Source organism: Alligator sinensis, unplaced genomic scaffold (assembly GCF_000455745.1).
Source record: "Alligator sinensis unplaced genomic scaffold, ASM45574v1 scaffold544_1, whole genome shotgun sequence".
Lineage (NCBI taxonomy): Eukaryota > Metazoa > Chordata > Crocodylia > Alligatoridae > Alligator > Alligator sinensis.
This window is the reverse complement of record NW_005841937.1, coordinates 2,368,232-2,389,889: the sequence shown is the minus strand read 5'-3', so window position 1 is coordinate 2,389,889 and position 21,658 is coordinate 2,368,232. Positions and strand designations below refer to the sequence as shown.

Sequence of the window (21,658 nt, the reverse complement as noted above, 5' to 3'; positions counted from 1 at the left end):
ATAAACTGCAGATCAATAAGCTCTGCAGTTTATTGTTGCCTTCTAATGGCATGTGTAGATGTGACCAACCAGTTGTAAATGAGCACCATGTTTTGATTTAAAAAAAGTTTCTGTATCTAAACATTAAAGTTTTGTTTAATAAATTTGAAGTGCTGGTTTTGTGTTTCTTAAATTCAAGTTGCCATCTTAATGTAGCTTGATATAAATATGAGAGAAAAGTTAATCTAGTGAATAATATGTATTTCAGCATTTTATAACATACTAAAATGTAGAATTTCTAACAATCCATATATGTTAAGCTACATTACACACATGCGCACACACAATTTGTGTACCTAGGAAACATAGGTACAAATCTACTGTAAAAACTATATTTCTTTGTAAAGCAACATGTTTTAGTTGTCATATCAACCAATGAAAATAAACCTTTCTTTAAAAAATAATACGCACATGCACACACACAAAATTGATTAAAATCAGTTATGTAAATCAGGCTTTTGGTTTCCTGATTTAAATCAACTCAATTTAAATCAATTGGCCCTGGGTAGTGCACATATTACCGTGGTATCAAAGTACTTATACTACTGGTATAGTATAAGTATACTCTACTGGTATACTTATGTATACCAGTAGAGACTGGTATACATAATTTGGTAAAATTGTCTTTCCTGGGAGGGGGGGGGGGGGGGGGTTGTTTGTTTTGTTTTGTTTTGTTTTGTTTTTTACAGGAATGAGCTAGTAATCAACACACTTTATGGAACTGAACTTTTTTTTTATTTGACTAAGTATCTGTCTCTGATGGGAAGGATATTAAGCATATATGACTAGAAGGAACCTCCTGGATCATCAAGTCTAGTCACCCATCTCAATTAAATACTTCTTATCATTCCGGTTGTTAACTCTGTGCTCCATTTTAAACCTAGTTTGTTTGTTTTTTTATTGTCAGTGCTTGTATTGGAAGTCTTTTCCAGAATATCTGTCTTCTGGTTAGATATTTTTATTCCAATTTCCAGCATAAATTTATTCATGGCTAGTTCGTATCCATTTGTTCTAGTGCTAGTGTTATCCTTTAACTTAAATAGCCTACTCCATTCCCAATATTTTCTCCAAAACAATCTCCCTGACTCTCAGCTTTATTTTGGTGGACTAAACAAGCCAAGCCCTTTTAGTCTTCTCTTGTGAGAGAGCTTCTCCACATGATCATACCAATAGTTTTTCCATATGCCTGAACTAATTTGAATTAATTTTTCTTGCACCCAGGCAGCCAGAATTATACATAGCTCCTTAATGAGGTCTCACCAGTGCCTCGTTAAAAGAATATTCATAGTTTCCTAGTGGAAATATTTTTCTCGATGTATCCTAGCACTCTGTCTTGTTCAATCACAGCCAGATCACAACAGTGGCTCACAGTCGAGATGATTAACACACATCTTTTTCCTTCTCTGTCATTTTCAGCTGATGAGCTCCCAAGTAGATATTTATCAGTGCACTTTGTACTATTACATTTCATTTCATTTCTTTTTCTCCATTTTTCTTTTATACTACTTATGCTTCCAAACTTTGTCAGAAAATTTCATTAGTGTGTCCATAATTTTTGTGGCAAGATCATAAATGAAAATATTAAATAAGATTGGTTCCAAGACTGATTCTTTCAGAACTGTTGGCATCCTTCCTCCAAACCAGTTATTTTCTTTTAAGAACAATGATTGTTTTTTCCCTATTGGCCAGTCCTTTACTGAACCTGCAATTCTTTTACTTTTCCCCATCTTTGCGACTTTTAATTAATTTCCTATACAAGATACTCAACCAGAAGTTACAGTGAATCCTGAATAGATTGTGTGTCACATTTCCTTTCCCTAAATGCCTGTTACCAAAGAGGTATGTCAGGTTGGTCTGGTACAATACACTTTTAGCAATTCCACAGTGATTATCCTGATTTACATTGATCTCTATGCTTTGAATTACTTTATTTTAAATTTTGTTTCAAAAACTTTGATACTATTGGTGTTAGACTGAGGTGTCTATAGTTGTCTTAGGGTAGATCTTAGAGCTTAGGGTGCATTTTCAATTTTAAAAGAACATTGTTGATTTGTGTATTATGTCTGAACATACCTTTTTAAATCTGTTACTTCTATGGCTTTTTTGCCTCCAGGAGATGCCCTTATTGCTGTAAATGACGTTGATGTGAATTCTGAAAATATAGAAAGAGTTTTGTCTTGCATTCCAGATCCTATGCAGGTATAGTACTTGTATTTTTAAAGTATACTGTGTTTTTTTATTATGAACTTTTCTTCTCCCATACCATGTATTGGTTCTGTTGGAGACCAGAGACTCTTTTTGCATGCAGTAACTCTTAACCAGATGTAAATACTAGCTATGTGGAAAGATCCAAGTTTATGATCATTTTGAGGATTGTAGCTCCGACTAGTAATCTCTCTTTAAAAAAAAAAAAAAAAAATTCTCCCTCTCCCCCAGCCCTCCAATAACACAATCATGTTGTGATATCTTGATCATAGTGGATAACTGGAATAGCGAGGCTATGTTTAATGGTCTTTGAAAAGCAGGGGTAAGAGAAAATATTGAAAGCTTACTAAGAACAGAGGAGTCAACTAGAAAATGGTTTGTGGGTGAGATATTGTGGCTAGCTAGTGAGTAGAATGGAAATATTTGTGATAAGGAATGAATGTCAAAGAACTTCTAAATTACAATGTGAATCTTAGGATAGTCTTATAATAAAGATTATTATATGTATAGACACATATATAGGAAAATAAAACATTTTTTTGTCAATATAAATGATGGCTATAAAGTTACAAGGGCAAAAATAAAAAAAAAAACTCCCCCAAGCTCACAAATAGCACTATTAAAGATAATAACAGCTTTTAGATGAAGAAACAAATAGAGATCTTGGACTCCAAAGAGGTTCCAATCCATTCTTCTATCAGTATCTTTAGTCTGCTAGCAGATTGAGCACCCTGGAATCCAAATGATATAAGTATATTTTACAACTGGGAAAAGAACAAATAGACTCTCTGACCTCTGATGTACAGCCTGTGTGCTCTCAGCAGTGTAGAAATAGTTCATTTTGTGTTTTTACAAACCTGGATAAGCTTCCTACTAGTAAACTGATCCATGTCGCTTCCACTGAAAAAACATTCATAGCTGATGATTCAAAATCATGTTCAGTCATTCTGTTTTGCATAAAATAAAAATTTATCTGTTAAATGTTGTATACACTTGAATCACTGACAATTCAGAAAACTCCAACTTTTCTGATATGTTTATATTCTGCCAATGTTTTTTATTATATAGTTGCTAAATTTAGCTTGTACTGTAGTGTTACATACATGGTCTAATGTAGATTTTTGTCTTTTCGATGGTTTGTTTTTCTAGTGGAAAATACACAAACATTTGATTCCATGTGCTCTATATTATGGTGTCTCTCGCTTTCAATCAATGGATAAATAAGTGCCCTTATGCAGGGTTGGGGCCAGGGGCATGGCTGACCTGCATATGTCAAGGATAAAAAGCTTAAAGCTCTCATATGTGCTTCCTTGATCCTATGACTATTCTTTACTATCGACATTTAGAATAGTCCCAGTATTAATATAATTTATATTGCCCCCACAAATGAGGATCAGCCTGGTATTGGACTTGCCCTACCATGTGACACCACCCACAATAAGAGAGTATTGTCAACTTCCAGACTGGGAGGTCAGCTCCCAGACAACTGCACCTGGCAGTACAGTTTGGGGAGGAGGTGAGCAGCACTCAGTGGCAAAAGAACAGGATAGGGACTATTTAGAAAAACTGCATGTGTACAAGTTAATGGGGATGGACGGGTTGTACTTGAGGGTTCTGAGAGAATTGAATGATGTGATTGCAGAGCCACTGGCCATTATCTTTGAAAACTCATGGTGATCGGGAGAGGTCCCAGATGGTTGGAAAAAAGCAAATATAATGCCCAACTGTAACAGAGCACAGGTTGTGCTCTGTTACACGCAGGGGCATGGGCATGCAGCAGAGCAGCCTTTAGGTGGCTGCACTCCCAATCAAGCACAACTACCTGATTGGGAACAGGGCCCAGCTGTTTGGGATAAAAGTACACTCTCAGCTGTGGAGCCAGCAGTTTGCTTCTAGCAGCCAAGGGGAGAACATCTCCCTGCTGCTCATGTAACATCTTGGAGGTACAGGGAAGAAACTATGGGGGTGGCTGGAGTTTCCTGGTCCTGGGGCATGACGTAAAACTACACCCTGCTGGGTTTGGATGGTATGGTGGGATTGCCAGTGGCGGGGCAGTCCTCAGGAATACCACACCTGTGCCTCCCCAGTGAAGGGCACGTATGGTGCTCCAGAAAGCCTCAACCCCCGCTGCCTTGTGGGAGGAGAAAGACTAGGAGAGCAAACCCCAAAGACAAAGCAAGGGCCTAGGCTTACAGTGCAGCCTGAGGCAGGGCCCAGGTCGTGTGAAGGGACCTAAGGCAGAGCCCAGGTTCACAGTGAGTCCTGAAGTGTATGAAGGAGCTGGGTGTGAGGATCCAGGGGTGTGGGGCCCTGAGCCCATGAAGGAGCTGGGTGTAAAGCTCCTGGGGCAAGGGGATTGAATCCCAGTGTCGGGCGAGGGGATTAAGGCCCAGTGTTGGGCAGGGGGTTGAGGCCTAGTGTTGGGGCAGCAGGGGACCAAGAAGATACCAAACCAGGCAGGGAGCCCTGAGTAAATCAGATTGTGAACCCAGTGTAAGGGCACAGGGATTGTGAGAGTCCCAACATAAGGCATTGGAATACGGGTCCTAGAGTGAGGACTCTGTATTATAGGTCAGGTGTTAGGCCATGTATGCTAAGGCTGAGTGTTAGGCCAAGGATGCCGTCTGCGAGGCATGGGACATGGTATAAGGGGAGCTTCGGAGCCATGTATAGGCCCTTGGCATCAGGGCAAGTAAATGGGCAGCCTCCTGCTTTGTTGTAAACTTTACATTGGATTCATCAAAGGCATGGTAGGTGGGCGGTTAGCCCTGAGACAAGTGGGCAGGTCAATGATTCAAAGAGCCCTGGGACACCCACTTGTTACACCATCCTTAAGAAAGAGAAGAAAGAGGATCCAAGGAACTACAGACTGATCAGCCTCACCTCAGTCCCTGGAAAAATCATGGAGTAGATCCTCAAGGAATCTATTTCTAAGCACTTGGAAGAGAAAAAGGTGATTAGGAACAGTCAGCAGGGATTCACCAAGGGCAAGTTATACCTAACCAACCTGATCACCTTCTATGATGAGATGATTGATTCTGTGGATGCAGAGGGACTAGTGGACATGATATACCTTGACTTTAGCAAGGCTTTTGATATGGTTCTCTCAACATTCTCGCAAGCAAGCTAAGGAGGTATGGATTGGATTAATGGACTATAAAATGGATAGAAAACTGTAGTGCTATTTACAACAAAGTTGGTACTAGTGTCTGTAGAACTGCATCTGCAGTTCCAGTGAGATTGAGTGCTAGCATGTCAGTTAAGGTTTCCAATATATTCAACACTATGGCACTTGATTAAGCTAGTGAAATTGTGGTCACATTTTGGCAGAGTTTCAGGTTGGAAGAACCTTGTCATATCCTGCCTTTTACCAAATAGGGAGTTGCTGTAGTTACAGTTATACACTGAATGACTGAAACCAGACGATAATATTGCTTACTTAATTGTATATTTTCTAGAATATGTATGCACAGAAATTGCTTATTGCTCAAGGATTCACACTTAAACTTTTTCATAGTAGTTCTGTAGATGCAAATTTAACCTTCCTACTGTCAGTAAATCTGTCAAGCAGACAGTGAATGCTTAATATGTGTAACTGCTTCTCATGTTGGTTTTCCAAAACCTTTTATTAAAGTGCAATTATTCTTCAGTTACTGAACCAGTTTAAGTCAAGCCGGGACAGTGATTGCTGAAATAGACCTTTAGAGAATTTTAATATATGGTTCTGTTATTTTGATACTGAAAACAGTCTTTTCATGCTGCTGCAGAAACAGAGGTTTTGTTTGCAGGCTTTAGTAATAAAAATAGCTCATTCACAAGCTGAGCAGTTAGTGTGTTATCATTCACTACACATTGCAAAAGACAGCTTTATGCTGCTGCAACCTTATGGTCAATCTAAAATATTGTTTTCAGTTATTTCATCAATAGGCTGAAACAATTGCAGAAGAGCAATGAATCTTAAATTACATACATTTTTCATTATCTGCCCTTTTCAGAAAAGAATTCCCACGCTTCTTTCATCCCCAGTGAATGTGATTAAACTTTCTCTTATCAGCAAATAATACTTACATAATTTTGCTTTCCCTAATCAAACAGAGAGTTTAGCAGAACTAGACTATTTCTGCGAGGCAAAAACCATGTCTACCTGCATGCTTGCATAATACTTAGCATCATATCTCAATTCTGACACTTCTCTGGGCACTACTACTGTACAAGTCATAAAGTGAACACAAAAGAGTCAAACAAATAAAAAAAAACCCTTATTTTAAGAAAACAGATTCTTTTTTGAATGTTTAAAGATTTTGTAGCAATCTTTGAACATGATCTACAGGCTACTAACAAGTACATCTTACTCAGAAAAGTTTGGGAGAAAGGAATACATTTATACCATGACATCCATACAGAACTTACTTGTTAACGTTCTATAACCAAACCAGCTGTTATTTAATTTGATACAGAGATCATTGAGATCTGATTTAATTTGATACAGAGATCATTTGAGATCATTGCTGGGACTATCCCACTTCTGGTTTAGCTTTGCTCATGTGTATATTGATGGGACTAGTCCTAAAATTTCTTTTCTCTTACCATGGTTTAGAAAAGAAAATCAGGACCTATGTTAAAATGGGCTTGAATAAATACAGTAATTTACTCAATTGAGTTCAGCTTGGCTGGCTGTGTTTATTCACATCCCATGAAATTATTGTAAAACCTTTGGACTTTAATATACTGTAGTCATAAAGGCAACAATATGAACTATTTCTTATCTTTATGATCTGTTTTAATCAGATATTTTGAAAGCATTCAGCAAACTAATATAACTGACATTTCTAGAGAGCTTTTCAGCAAGTTTCCAAAGAACTTGGCACACTATGGAATTAATATACTGTCCCTCGGATTCCTTCTCCTTGACTTTTTTTTAAGTAGGAAAAGAGAAGAAAGGCACTTATTTAAAGGGTGATTGTTAAAAATTGTCATTATTTTAATGGGTGACTTCCTAGGCTCCCTGTGACTTACAGCACTAATGACGTAGCACATGCTCTAGTTTGGCTTTCTAAGCCATTTCAGTTTACCCCTTAAAGATCAGGATTAGAAGCATTTTAACTTCAGGGTTTCTCTTCAACACTAGATGAGAGGAAGGCAGGATAGGGAAAAAGTGATTGAAAAAAAAAAAGGGCAGTTGAAATGACGTACAGTAATGTAAGACATAGGAAGAAAAACACTTCACCGAGCCTGGGTTCTGGGCAGCTGCAGCAAGCAGCAGGCAGGCTGCTGTGCTGGGCTGCACAGCTCTGGCATCAGCTCCATGTTGGCGGCCACTGCTGTGCACTTCGGGGCGGACAGTGGGGCAGCGCAGCGCAGCCCACCCCGAGGTGCCCATGCAGTTGCTGCCAGCACAGAGCTGATGCCGGAGCTGTGCAGCTTGGCACAGCTGTTTGCATCCTGCCTGCTGCAGCTGCCCAGAGCCCAGGCAGGCTACAAACAGCTGCACCGGGCTCATCACCTCCGTGCCAGGAGCAGGGGAGAGACCAGGGCTGCACTGCCTCAGGCCCCTCCCCCACCGCTCATTTAGAGGTGCACCTGCACTTGCCGGTACAGAGCTGATTCTGGAGCCCGGCACAGTTGTTTGGAGCCTCCTGGCTGCAGCCGGCCCCAACTCTGGGGAGCTGCTGCCAGCTGGGATTCTGGGCTGTTCCCAGCAGGCAGCTAGGATGCTGCAAGCCCTGCTGCAAGCGGCCCGGGCTCCAGCAGCTACTCAGAGCTGGGGTAGCTGCTGGCAGCCAGAGAGCCCGGGCTGGGGGACAGGGGCTTTGGGTGGGGGACAAGGGGCAGTATGGCTGTGGGGCAAGGGCTTTGAGTGGGGGGCAAAGGGCACAAGCAGGGCATCCTGCCATGTACCCCTTGCTCTGCCAGCAGCATCAATTTTTACCTGGTTTTTTTTGCCATGCTGGCACTCTGGTACCTTCCGAGGTAGGCATTGTGGTGTTTTTCGGCCCTTCAGACAAAAAAACATTGCCTAAATCTGGTTTATACCAATAATAAGCTTATCCTGTTTTGGGTATAGCTGCAGGGGTCTAAACAGCACAGTAACTGCCCATATGCATGCTCTTTTCCAATGTATGGGTGAGGGAACTTGTTGCTCTTGGATAAGCTGCTTAACATTTTCCACATGCTTATGGACAACTAATTGCAGAGTTACAAACAAACCCTGTAGTTAATACGGTCATAATTTCATATTCTAGCTTACCTCATAGTAACTTGTTCATATATTCATAGCATTTGACTCCTATACAGAACTGATATTTAAGAATATTGGATGAATTAGTATTTTGATTTTGTATTTTTGATGTAAATGATTATCAATGTATATAGTGAATTAACATATATAAGGAGAATTAACATTATTTAGAATAAGAAGTCGTGAATGCCAAGGTTATGTAATGCCATGATTAAGGTTGCCTTTGCAATATTAATTTGGTCCTTTTGTGTGTATGCATTGATACAGTCTTTAATGACATGACATACTGTTTTTTTTACATGAACCTGCCTAATTCAGTTCAGTCTCGGCTCTTATTTATTGCACAGCTTCCAACCCTTACACTAAATGCAAAATTAGTAATTTCCTCATGGGCTTCTTTTATGGTGTCATCATTCTTGTATCTGCGAGCATCACAGATGTTAATTTATCTTCAAAGTGCTCCAGCATTCAGAGATGATTTTGATATTCCCATTTATTGATAGAAAGTCGAGACTCAAGAGTCTACGGCCAGAATTGTCACAGGCATGTATAATCTGAAAATCTAGTTCAGACATAGTCTCTGATTAATGAGTTTTCAGTATTCAACATCTTTCCATTCTGGTCCCAGGTGTTTTAAATTAGATGAATCAAAAGACGAGGAACACATGTGGCATTTTTACACATGCAAGTGCCACAGCACCAGGCACTTTGAAAAGTACTCAGTGCTGCAACGCATGCAGTTGTAAAAGTGGCAATATGCACGTCAGCGCTGAGAAAATGGCGGCGGCGCACTTTTGAACTAAAATGCCTTAAGAAGTGCTGTAAATTCAAAAGCACACCACCGCCATTTTCTGCGTGCTAACATGCATTTCACTGCTTATACAACTGGATGCGGCGCAACGCAATTTGCCTCTGCTCATGTGCAGAGCAAACTCGATTAATCAAGTCTGCTCAAAAGTGGCAGATTGCTGGCATGGCGTGGGGAAACAAGTATGTGTATAAATGCCCATGATCTGTAAGTATCTGTGAAAATTGTGATTTGGGTGATTTCCCCCCCCCCCCCCCTTCTCCTGAGTTACTTCTATTTCCATTCTCTGACTAGCTCCTTCCCATTCCCCTTTTTCTGCTGCTTGCTCTTCGGCATGAGAGTTGTGGAGTAGGAATTTCAGGAAGATGTTGTTCACCTGTTGTACTGAGAGTGTGTGGGCCTGTGATTTTCAGGGGTTTAGAAGATGGCCAGATTTGGGAAGTTTTCACAAGGAATGCAAAGACATGTTCCTGACACTAGGGTGAAACTCCTGTTAAATTTCAAGTCCCTGTTCCAAAGCAGGGAGATGCAATAATTTCTCAGTAAGGTGGCTGAGAGTTTTTTAATATAGACAAAAGAGCTTAGTTTTTTGTAATGTAGTCCTTTGAAACTGCTGAACTAGTTTAACTGGAACTTTCCAAAAATAGTTAGCCTGAGGCAAAAACAGAGCATAGAAAATTTCAGCCTGAAATTTTCAATTAAAGTTTGGAAAGTTATAAGCAACAATAAACAGAATCTTATAATGGGAAGTGTCAGGCAGCTTTAACTATAGGCAACACTACCAAGTCTGCATATAATAAAAGCCATATTTTTAGTCATGTAGATTTCTTGATCTTCAGATTACCTTTTCCTTAATATGACTTTCGTGGCAGCTGTATTATCTTAACCAGAAACATCAATGAAGCTGAAAGGAGAATGGCCAAGACTGAAGCAGAAAAAAAAATTCGTTAGGGGAAGGTACTGTTACCATAAAGATTTTCCTGTCCCATTAGTAGTAGTATGAAACAGCTAACCTGGTAGCACCATCTTGTGGTGTCTTTGGAGTCTGTCGTCTCCTTTATTATTTGCACAAAACACCATGCAAACAGAACAAAGCAAAGCAAAACAAATGTCCCAGCCCCAAATAACTTAGATTACAAGTATATGACAAGAGACTAAGTCCATACTGACAGATAAGTAGGAGAGCACTGAGAAACAAAAAGAAAATACTGGGCAGCATGATAGGTACCAGTATCAGCATACCAGCTGCATCTTTATTATAAAGCTTTGTAGGTGTCACAGCCCAGGAGAGTTTTAAGGAGAGAATTTAAAAGTGAAAAATTAAGTGGCTTTGCAGATTCTGACAGGAGCTCCCATGCAGGGAAAGCACAAGTGGATGATAAAAACTGATGCTGCTGGCAGAGCAGAGTTAGGAGCTGATCTATCCAAAATACATTGGGGATGATAGGGATGTGAACAGGTAAATTATTCGTCGTTTAACTGATAAACCAAGTGATAACTGATCAGCTTGCCAGTTATTGGTTGGCGCAGTCTGGCAGGGAAGGGGGCCGGGAAAGGAAATCCATGCAGTGCTCCAGAAGGAACCGTAAGGTGGCAGGGCAAGCAAGAGGGAGGGAGGAGGAGCGAGTAGGAGGGAAGGGGGGAGATGGAAGGGGGTCTAGTATAGCTAGGTTCCGTTTGCAGCCTCCCCACCTCCTGCCACAAGCAGCCCAGGCTCTGGGAAGGCCCCTGCCACCCGCCATGGAGCCCAGGCTGCTTATGGCAGGCAGCGGGGAGGCTACAGGTGGCTGCATTTGGGTCTGCAGAGCCTAGATATAGATACTAATATCCCCTCCTCTTCTCCCCTACCAATGTAATCATTTAATCATTGTAATTACAACAAGATAAACGGTTATTTTTTAAAATCAGTATTTACATCCCTAATGGAGATAGTGCTAAAAATGAAGACAAGTAGTTAGGGAAAGGGGGTCCAATGTAGGAACACAGAAAGATGGTAACATAACACTCCTTGAAATTGATATTTGCCAGTAGTATTTTTAATAGATACAAGTAGGGGAAAAAAATAATTTGTCAGTGTTAGTGAAGAGGTTATTACAGTAGTTGTGGTGTGGGTGAGTGTTTTTAGTTGTGGATGGAGAGAGCAGGCCATATTATAGAGAGAGTATGCAAGAGAAATGAGCAAGATTTAGGCACAGCCTGGGTGTGAAGATCAGGAGAGAGGTCTGAGTCAAAGATAATGCCCTTGTTGCATGCCTTAGTGATGGCAGGGATGATAGTCTTGTCCATGGCGACTAAGACAGGAAGGTGGGTTGGAAGAGCCTTGGGAAAAGATTAAGAGCTTTCATTTGGTGAGATTAAAATTTAAGATGATAGCTGGGCATGCACAAGGACGTTGGAAAGACATTGAGTGGCCTACGAGTTATCAGTCTGGAAATGATAGCTGAAGTGCTCCTGAATAAATAAAGACAGAAGCCAGAATAGAAGAGGAACAAGGACTGAGTTGGAAGAAGTTTAAGATGGGATAATGAGGATTCTCTGAACATGCTGAAGACCTGCTAGGAAAAGTAAAGGGAGAGAACTGGCACAAAAGCCAAGGGAGGGCAGACTATCAAAGAGGAATGTAGTGGACTGTATGAAAGGTGCCTTGCAGGTGGAGAAGGGAAAGAATGGAGTACAGAGTCTGAACACTGGCTAAGTTGTTATATAATTCAGCGAGACTATTTCAGTTATTCACAAGAGCTGGAAATTAGGCAGAAGGCAATTACACACAGAACCAAAGGGAGAAGAAGTAGAAGCTGGAGAAGCAAGTAAGGTCAAGGTGAGTGTAGGAATACATTTCCAAACCAAACTCGGATTTTGTGTTATTTAAAATCCAAGAAATAGACCTAAAACTAAAAGTTATTTTTACTCTTAATAATATAACATAGAAATATAGTAATATATTGCTATATATGGTAACATATGCATAGTTTCCATAAATATATAATAAAACCAACTTCATCATAGTAACTTTTCAAAAATTGAAAGTTACCTACTTTTTGTAGAGCAAATTGTTTTGTTATAGTTTTTAAAATCGAGTAACAAATGTTTGTATTTGTTACTTGATGTAACTAATTTTTTAATTTAATCAGTGATTAACAAATGTCTGCATTTGCAAGTGGTATATAATAGATTGTTAAATATTAAATATAACACTTTTTTCTTAAGTACTTTTTAAAAATGGATCTGATAAGGAAAATTTGAAAACATCTTGGCAAGTTAGTTTGGAGTGAAGAATTCATCTACCCCAGTCTGTTAAAAATTTACAGAAAAGGTTGGGTCTGAAGTGAAATTTAAATGTATTCTTCTGCTCTCATGTGCCTTTCTATAAGGATGTTTTTTTTAAATGGTAAGAAAATATTCTTGAAATAACCTTGAAATGTACAAATACATCCATTTTGAAGCAAGGCAAATACTGTGTACATAGTAGTACACATACTACTACTGGTAGTAGTGCTAGATCTTGTGTTCAAACAAATCCCAAGCAATAAGTGTATTTTTCCATTTTTAAAACCATAAAAATCAAGTATGAAAACATACCAGGCCACATGCATAGTTCATATGGTTGATAGAGCATTTAATAGCTGGCTTAATCCTTGGTAATGGATGGTTATATAACATTGAATATATAAGTGGCTTGTTTCAAACAGCAGGGATTTTTGAATGCTTATGTCTTGAACATGTGTTTAAAAACTCTCTCTTTATGGTAGAGAACTCTTCCATAAAAAGAGGTCTAAGAGATTAAAGTTGTTCTTAAGTTTGAAGTATCTTTTTATTTATTTTGGCTGATATATGACAAAGACTGTCAGCATGGTTCAATTTTCATAATCTATTTCACTATTTTAATAGGTGAAACTTACATTTGAAACCTCAGTTTTTGAGCCAGAAGGAACATCTCAACAAAAGTATAAACAAGCACAATCATCTATGAACAATCTGGTGAAGCTTCTGTGGGGAGAAGATAACACAGATCTCCAACTGGCTATCCAAGGCGTGCCTCATATTGTTATGTACCTCACGCTCAAACTGGACTCTGAAACATCTAAAGACGAGGTATGTACCCAACCAAATAACAACACAAAAGAAACCCGTTACAATACTAGCCACTGCTATGATTTTTAGTAGAAGTGGTACTGATTATTTTGTGAGTAATTTTCCCATGATTTGGTTTCCCACAAAAAGTGTATGCCTGAAATGTCAGAAAAAGGAGCCCAGTCTGCAATGTTTCATTGAATTTTGAATTTATACAGCATGGCTAAAGATCTCATAGTGACAAACAAGATCACAGGTCTGCAAATAAATTGGGGATATCTTCAATATTTAATCATTATCTGCCAAAATTTTATCACACTGTTTTAAACACGCATAGAAGGCACCATACTAATGCATAGGATCCCTGCTCATTTAACTTTTCTAATAAACGAACCAGGTAGCCTGGCTACCTCCTAGTCCCTAGGTCCATCCCTCTTCAAGATAATCTCCTGCTGTGGGATAGTATTAGTTATGTGACTTAAATGGTAGCTATCTGTGATGAAATGCCAGTAATTTAGAGTTTCAGCTGTGCTAAAAATGCATGTAGAGGGAGACCAGGTTATTGGGTAAATGTGATATCTTTTATTAGACCAACTAAATAGTTGGAAAAATTGTTCTTTGCAAGCTTTTGGGCACAAACAACCTTCTTCAGGAATAGGGAAAGTCGTATTGTGTTCTCCTGGATGCAGTAGAAGCCAATATGCAAAATGCAGGTCTGTGAAACTGCAAATGCTTAGCAGTGAGGATCTGAGGGAATGGGAGACAAGAGGTGAGAGACAGGTAGGTGGGGAAGATGAGAAATGTTGACCCGGAGATGGAAGATAGCTGGTAAAATGCAGATAGGTTACCTGGGTTTATCGGGTGGCAGGCAGACCATAAATCCAATGTCTATATTTAGTCCATGTTTTTTTTTATATCCAGTAGATTGATGAAGTGGAATTCATAGGCTCGTCTACGACAGGTGTTTTGTAAGTTCCTTTGAGGATTAGAACTGAGAGATTGGAGAGAGGGGGTTGTCTTGTGATAAGTGTTCCCCCAAAGGCAACTGGGTATTTTTGTCTTTGATAATTTTTCCATGTGCATTCATTCTGGTATGCAGTTGTTTGGTTTCTTCAGCGTATTTTCCATCAGGGCATTTAGTGCACTGGATGAGATGTATTACATTTCTAGAGGTGCAAGTGTAAGATCTAGGAATGGTAATGGTTCTGTTGTGGTGTGTAGTTATTGTGCGAGTGGTGGAGATGTGTCAGCAGGTTTTACATTTCTTGTCCTGGCATGGTCTGATTCTGGATCTGTTCCGTGTGTTTTGGGCCATAGGAACTTTGCTTCTGGTGATGAGATTGGCAAGGTTTGGTGCTTGTTTAAAGGCTAGGATGGGTGGTTCTGGGAAGATCTCTTTTAAGAATTAGGTCTTCTTCTGATATGGGTTGCAATTGTTTGAGGATTTTTCATATAGGTTCCAGGGAGGAATGAATGGTATGTCATAACTAATGGTGTGTAATTTGTGGGGATTTTCTTTTTGTGCTGCAGCGATTCTTCACATGGTATCTGAGTGGCTCTTTGGAGTGTTCTTGTTGAATGAAAGCCTTCTTGAGATTTGTGATGTGATGGACACGGCTGTTTTTCTCAGTGCAAATTTGGTGGTATTGGAGAGCTTGGCCGTATATTACAGCTTTCTTGGTGTAGTTAGGGTGATTGCTGGTTCTGTGTAGATATGTATGTTGGTCCAGGGGTTTCTTGTATATGGTGGTTTGTATTTTATTATTCTGGGTATTGATCATAGTGTCTAAAAAGGAAATGTTGGTGCTGGAGTATTCAAGAGAAAGTCTAATGGAGGGGTAATGATTATTGAACTTGTGATGGAAATCAATCGGAGATTGCAGGTTTTCAGCCCAAATGATGAAGATGTCATTTATATATCTTAAGTATAGCATGGGTTTGATGGTGCAGTTCTTGAGGAATTCTTCTTCCAGGTGGCCCATAAAAAGTTTGGAATATTGTGGGGCCATTTTGGTGCCCATAAGATGCCTATGGTCTGGAGGAAGTGTTGGTTATTGAAAATGAACTTGTGTGTGAAGATGAAGCATGTAAGTTGAGTAACATCTTTGGGTCTGTACTCTGAGTTGTAATCTTGCTCTTGTAGATATGTAAGGCAGGCTTGGATGCCATCCTGGTGTGGGATATTGGTATATAAGCTGGTAACATCCATGGTGACTAGGAGGGTATTGCTGGGAAGGTGGTCTGTGTTTTTAAGTTTTCATAGAAAGTCTGTTGTATCTTGGACAAAACTCGTCTTTGAGTGACAAGAGGTTTTAGGGTGGATTCAATGAAACCTGATATTTCTTCAGTTAGGGTTCCATGGCTGTATATTATAGGTCTGCCAGGGTTTGTTTGTGGATTCCTTGTTTGTGGATTTTAGGGAGCATGTAAAAAGTCCCTGGGTTGGCGGGAGAATCAAGTTCTGTAGTTGTTTGTTGAGGGGGTTTTTTGTAGTTCAAATGGAAATGATTTGATGGTGGTTTTGATTTTTAAGATGAAAAGGGAGTTGAATTTTCCTCTAGTTTTTCGTAGTAGGTGAGGTCAGCTGGCTTCTGTTATGTAATCTCCATGGTTAAGGATAACTATCGTTCCTCCTTTATCTAATGGTTTTATTACTATTTAGTGATTGGATCTTAGAGATTCTTCTCTCTGAGAGGGAGAGGTTATGGTGGCATTTGTTGATAGTTTCATCGTTCATTCTTTCCTTGAAGCAGTCAATGTAGTGGTCAAGGTTTGAATTTTGTCCACTGTGAGGTGTCCAATCTGATTGGGGTGGGGCAGGGGTCGAGGGGGGCGGTAATCTTTTCCTCGATGTTGTCAAAGGATAAAGTATTGTTGGAAGCGGATTCATTTTGGTTGTGGAACTATTCCTTGAGACAGAGGTGTCGGAAAAATTCTTGCAGATCTCCACATTGTAGTACATTGTTAGGGTATTTTTCCACACAGAAATTAAGACCTTCAAAGAGAACAGATTTTTCAGCTTTGGTAGGTGTGTGCTTGGAGAGAGTGATGATATTTGAGGGTTGGTTGCTTCTTTCAGTTTCATCAAGTGTGAGGTTGGAATGTTGTACAATAATCTTGGTGTTTCTCTGATGGTTGTTTTGTTGCTGGGAAAGTTGTTCTTGTAGTAATTGGTTCTATTTCTTCTTTTTATGTTGGATGGATGTTGTAAAAAATCTTTGTTAGTCTCTTTGTATATGTTGTATAATATTTGGGAAGATATCTGGATTTATCTCTTTTAAGTTGTTGCAGCATGTAATGATTTCTTTCTTGGGTTGAGCTCTTTTGGAGTAGGTTATATGAAGGAGATGATTTTTAAGTTTTTTTCTGAAGTTCTCCTGCATAGCTCTGAAGTATATTTGGAGGTGTGTGTCAGAGGATTGTAGATGTTCAGTTCTCTGGGAATGATGATGTGTAAGTGTTAGTTATTCATAAAGGAATTTGATTTTTTTTTCTTTTTAGGAAAATGTAAGTTGCATTTAAAAATCGTACCTTAAAGAACATTGTTTAACTTGCAAAATTAAGCTCCCAAAATGACAGATTTCTGGCTTTTTGTGCAACCTTAATTGAGCCCCCTTGTGCACATCCATTATGACACTGTCTTTAATTACATGGTTCCATATCGTATTTTTCCAACAGCTGCCTTCATCCAGTGGACAGGATAGACAGACAAAGGGGAAGAATTAAGGCTGCATGGGCAACCATAAATCTGGCATTTCCTAGCTGTTAAGTTCTTGACTTCGTAATGTAAATAATACTTTAAATGTTTACGTTTTATGAAATGCATACAATTCGAGAGAGATGCTGCATCGTAATCCTATAAGCTTTGCTGTGCTGTTTTTCCTTTTGCCATTTAGGAAACTACACTTTCACAGGAAGAGGCAGTTTTGGAACAAATTAGTTCATACAAGATTTTTAATGCATCCATAGAGCCTCAGTCTAGTTCATTTTCTGTAAATTTTTTTACCCCAAAAATTCCTCCCACCAAGTCGGATAAAATCACAGAACATTTCTCATCCTGGAACTTTCTTACTGCAAAAATAGAAAAAGCGCATTTACCTAGGTTTGAGAGAGAAAATTAAGAAGTTTTGTCAAAGCTCACTGTATGTTAGAGAAAGCTAAATTTTTCTTCAACTTTGAGGTCAAGATCCAAGGTTGCATTAGACTGTTACCATTCAGGATAGTCCAGGAAGAATCTAGAGACAGTTATAAAGAGAGAGCCACAACTGAACATAGTGATTCTGAATATAGTCTGAATATAGTCGCTAGCTAGGTGAATATAGAGAAAATTATTTTTTTTAATATTTTAAATGCAAGGATAATGAAATTCTAACATGCTCCAGGACTAATAGTTCCTTATTAGGAGTTAAGTGACTACAGTGGCTTTTAAACAACTGACTTATTTGCAGTTCCTATACTTAGGAGTGTATTAGGACCATCCCCTGTCTATTCCACATGACACCATAACCCCTTTTTTCTCCTTATCTTCCAGAAAAGGAGAACTGGCACAGCATGAGAGGAGTAGGGGTGAAAAAGGGCTGTAACCTGCCTGTTCTCTTTGTATGTTGACAGAGAGAAATTCTTTCCTGGAAACTTCAGGGTGGTACAACCCCAAATAGCCCCTGATCTGGGCTCTGCTTAAATAGTATAATTAAGTTATTAAACACTTTTTACCAAAATGATGCTATTACTTTTGGAGGCAAATATCTTGAGTTTTATCCTTTGAGCAGGGGGTTGGATTAGATGATGTCCTGAGGTTCCTTCCAACCCTAATTTTCTTTGATTCTGTGAATAGGGATATGTACTGTTTCAGACTCCAGAGTTTACAATACTTTGGATTAGAACTGAGGAAATGTTATCTATCTGTGTCACCTTCTATAAGTAGTCCTTTATTGAGCTTTTTGGTCTTTTGGTTTGGTATTCAAGCCTTTTTAGTAAATACTAGCAACTTTGACTATTTACTCATTCTCCAACTTCTAAGCCTTTGGCATTTAAAAGTAGAATTAATAAACCCAGAGCCTATCACAGCTATGTATATTAATGAGTTACCAAGGTTTACCATATAGCACTACACAAGGAGATCAGTTATCTTTAAAGCGAGTTTAAATGTGTCATTGTATTCAAAGGTTGCATAAATTAGGGACAACTGAAATTAATGAGAGAGTATTTTACTTTAAAAGCATAAAACATTTTTCTGAACAGAGATCTACAATATTACATGGAAATAAAATTAATAATGTTATGAATTTCAGTAAATCCTTTTACTCCTATACTTGGGAGTGTATCGGACCACCAAAACCAAAATTAAAAGTAAAAGTTATCTGCTTACAAGGAAATTAGTATTCCGTATAATCATGGGTTCATTTGGTTGGTTTGTCCATGGTTGCTTCTTTAGATCAGAATGAATAGGTGATTCAAAGTAATCGAGCAGTTTTTCAGTAATTTTATCCTTTAAGAAAATAATGTTGTTTCCACGTCCAAATTGCTAGTATCACTATCGGAAGTGTTTGTTTTGCTTGCATATAAAGCAAGTATTATTGAGTAATGATATTTAGCAGGTTCTGACAAATACTTAGTATGTAAGGTCTTTAGAAATGCTCCTAATTTTACTAGCTTCTGAATCAATCTTGAATAGTTTACAGCCTTCCTCTGTACAGCAGGGCAGCAGATCATTGTCTCCATTCATTGGTGTAGGACACAACTAAAAACATCCTTTGTCAATGCCCCGTGTTTGAAGGTTGTGGGAGGTTTTTAGATGGTTAGCTCTATTTTGACAGGAGTCTTTTCAGGCAGCCCTTTTGGGGCCAAGATTGCAGTGATCCATTTATTTTCAGTTCCTAATATGTGAGATGCATGAAATAGAAATAAAACAGTAGGATTTACTGAAATTTATAAAATTATTAATTTTATTTCCATGTGATATTGTAGATCTCTGTTCAGAAAAATGTCTTATGCTTTAAAGGTAAAATACTCCCTCATTAATTTAGTTGTCCCTGATTTATGCAACCTTTGAATAAAATGACACATTTAAACTTGCTTTAAAGATAACTGATCTCCTTGTGTCATGCTACATAGTAAACCTTGGTAACTCATTAATATATATAGATGGTGCTGCCTGAATCTTTTGTTACATTTGTCTTTTCTTTCCCTGGGAAAGTGTACTGATATTTCTCTAATGAACTTGGTAAAGGTCCCTGTTCAGAGAGAGAGAGAAGATTTTTTTCGTCCTAACCCATTCCAGTGTTGTAATTAGAAAAGGCTTTGTTCTTGATGAGGGTTTGATGCAGAAAATCCTTGTTGCTGACAAGTATTTAAAATAGAGCTAATTAAATAGGAGGAGAGTGGCAGAGTTTGTATGTTCCCTATGGTTAAACATGAAATTCATTTTAATCTTGTTGAAAAGAAAATATCCTAACAGGTTTTTGGCACTATCTAGACTTCTTTTGTGATATAAAATAAGGAAGTTAATGAATTCAGTGTTGCTTTCAAAAAATAGTATCTCGTAGCCCCTTGCCTTGGATAGACTTGATATTTCAATTGGGTTATTTCCAGGCCATCTAGTAAAGACTGAAAATACTATATAGGTTTTGGTGTAGGTTTTAGTTATAAACTGCATACATTTCATGAGTTGACAAAGTGCAGTATGTACATGGAATAGACTTAAATTTGGTTGAGCCCACACAAATGTGGTTTAAACTAGATAAGCTTGTAGAAAATAATTTAAGAAGTATAATATTTAAAGTACATTTATATAAAACAACATCCCTTACTATTTTATTATTATGGTTACTGATCTTGCAATCAGCCACCTGCAGACTTCTGCACCAGTATGGGTAAACTGAGGTGTAACCAATTGCAGGCTCAAAGCCACATTTCTTAATTCTTTCAGTACACACAACAATAATGTGTTATACTATATGTAAAATATATCATCTGTGCAAGTAAAGGGTGTAATTATGTGATTTATGGCCTCGGTTTTACAGGTCATAAATCACATCACTTATTTAAATGAAGAAGTTGGTGGTATTAATTGTATAACTACTTAGTTATCAGTGTGAATAAGGAGGTCACAATCTTACCCTTAAATAGCAAACGTCCATTTTAAATTAATTAAACATTTTAAAGATGTGAAATGGTGCAGTCATACCTTTTAAAAAATCTGTGTACACATTTGTCATTATGGTGAAGATATAAGCCTTTTTCATTTTTACAAACAGAGACATTTGATATTGTCAAAATACTCATGTTTCATAAATGTACAAGTTTGCAGCAATGTCTAGATGTAAGCAAGCAGACTCATACTAGTTGTCATACTTTGAAGGGATGTGATAAAAGATCTAAAGTCTAAGCTAACTGCTGATGCTAATATTGTTTTCCTTAATGATCTTTTGCTTTACCTAATTAATTAATAACTGAAATTTTGACAGCAAGAAATTCTTTACCAATACCCCATATCGGAAGCATCCCAAAAACTGAAAAGCGTAAGAGGAATATTTCTCACACTCTGCGACATACTGGAAAACGTAACTGGTGCCCACATTATCAGGTAACATTATTTTCAAGTTACTACAAAAACATCTTTCTTTTAATTTTAAATCCTTATTTACTTTTAGTTTAAAAACAAAATGCATTTGGGGGTTTTGCAGTTACACTTAGTCAAAAGAAGAATGAATTTACTGTACAATAAGTAGTGTTTTATTCAGCACATCCAGCTTGAAGGTGGTCTGCCTTGTCTGTGTGTACAGTGCATGGTTATGTGTTATTAGTAGGGATCCTGGTTTTCTCTGATTAAAAATTGCAAATTCTCTGATTAAAACCCCAAAATCTGTGATAAAAATTAAAGGCCCCCCAGGAGCAGGGTCAGGGGGGGAGGGCAGAGGTGCCACTCTGTGGGCCACACACATGCCGGCCAGCCTGACAGCAGGTTCGCACATGGAGGCTGCCACCGCAACTCTGCTACTGCACCCTGCGCTACCATCCCGTGGCCACCTGCATGGCTTTGTGGGCAAGTGGTGCAGAGTGTGGCAACGGCAGTGCAGTGGTAACCACTGTGTGCGGGCCGCATACATGCCGCCTGGCCAGGGGGTGGAACAGGGGGCTTGCATGCAGTGGCATGCCCCACAACTGGCTGCACAACTGCTGCTGTGCGGGGGGGTGGTGGCTGCATGCAGGCTGGGAGGAGCTTTGCGGGCAAGCACTGCCGCTGCAGAGCAGTGCCTGGAGCTGTGCAGCCGGCCTCCGGGCAGCAGTGGCAGTGT

The 21,658-nt window shown here is 38.9% G+C and overlaps 1 protein-coding gene across 6 annotated transcripts in view; it reads left to right on the top strand.

Annotated features, from left to right (window-relative positions):
* INTU (inturned planar cell polarity protein) overlaps positions 1 to 21,658 on the top strand; it is an 83,428-nt gene that overhangs the window by 28,303 nt on the left and 33,467 nt on the right. For all 6 annotated transcript variants that reach the window (XR_003093086.1, XM_006019738.3, XM_025199139.1 and 3 more), the window contains exons 3-5: positions 2,153 to 2,238; positions 13,179 to 13,382; positions 20,828 to 20,946. Coding sequence is in view for 5 of the 6 variants with exons in the window: in XM_006019738.3 (XP_006019800.1) it covers positions 2,153 to 2,238; positions 13,179 to 13,382; positions 20,828 to 20,946 (409 nt within the window). In the remaining variant the exon portion in view is untranslated. The remainder of the gene's footprint in view (positions 1 to 2,152; positions 2,239 to 13,178; positions 13,383 to 20,827; positions 20,947 to 21,658) is intronic.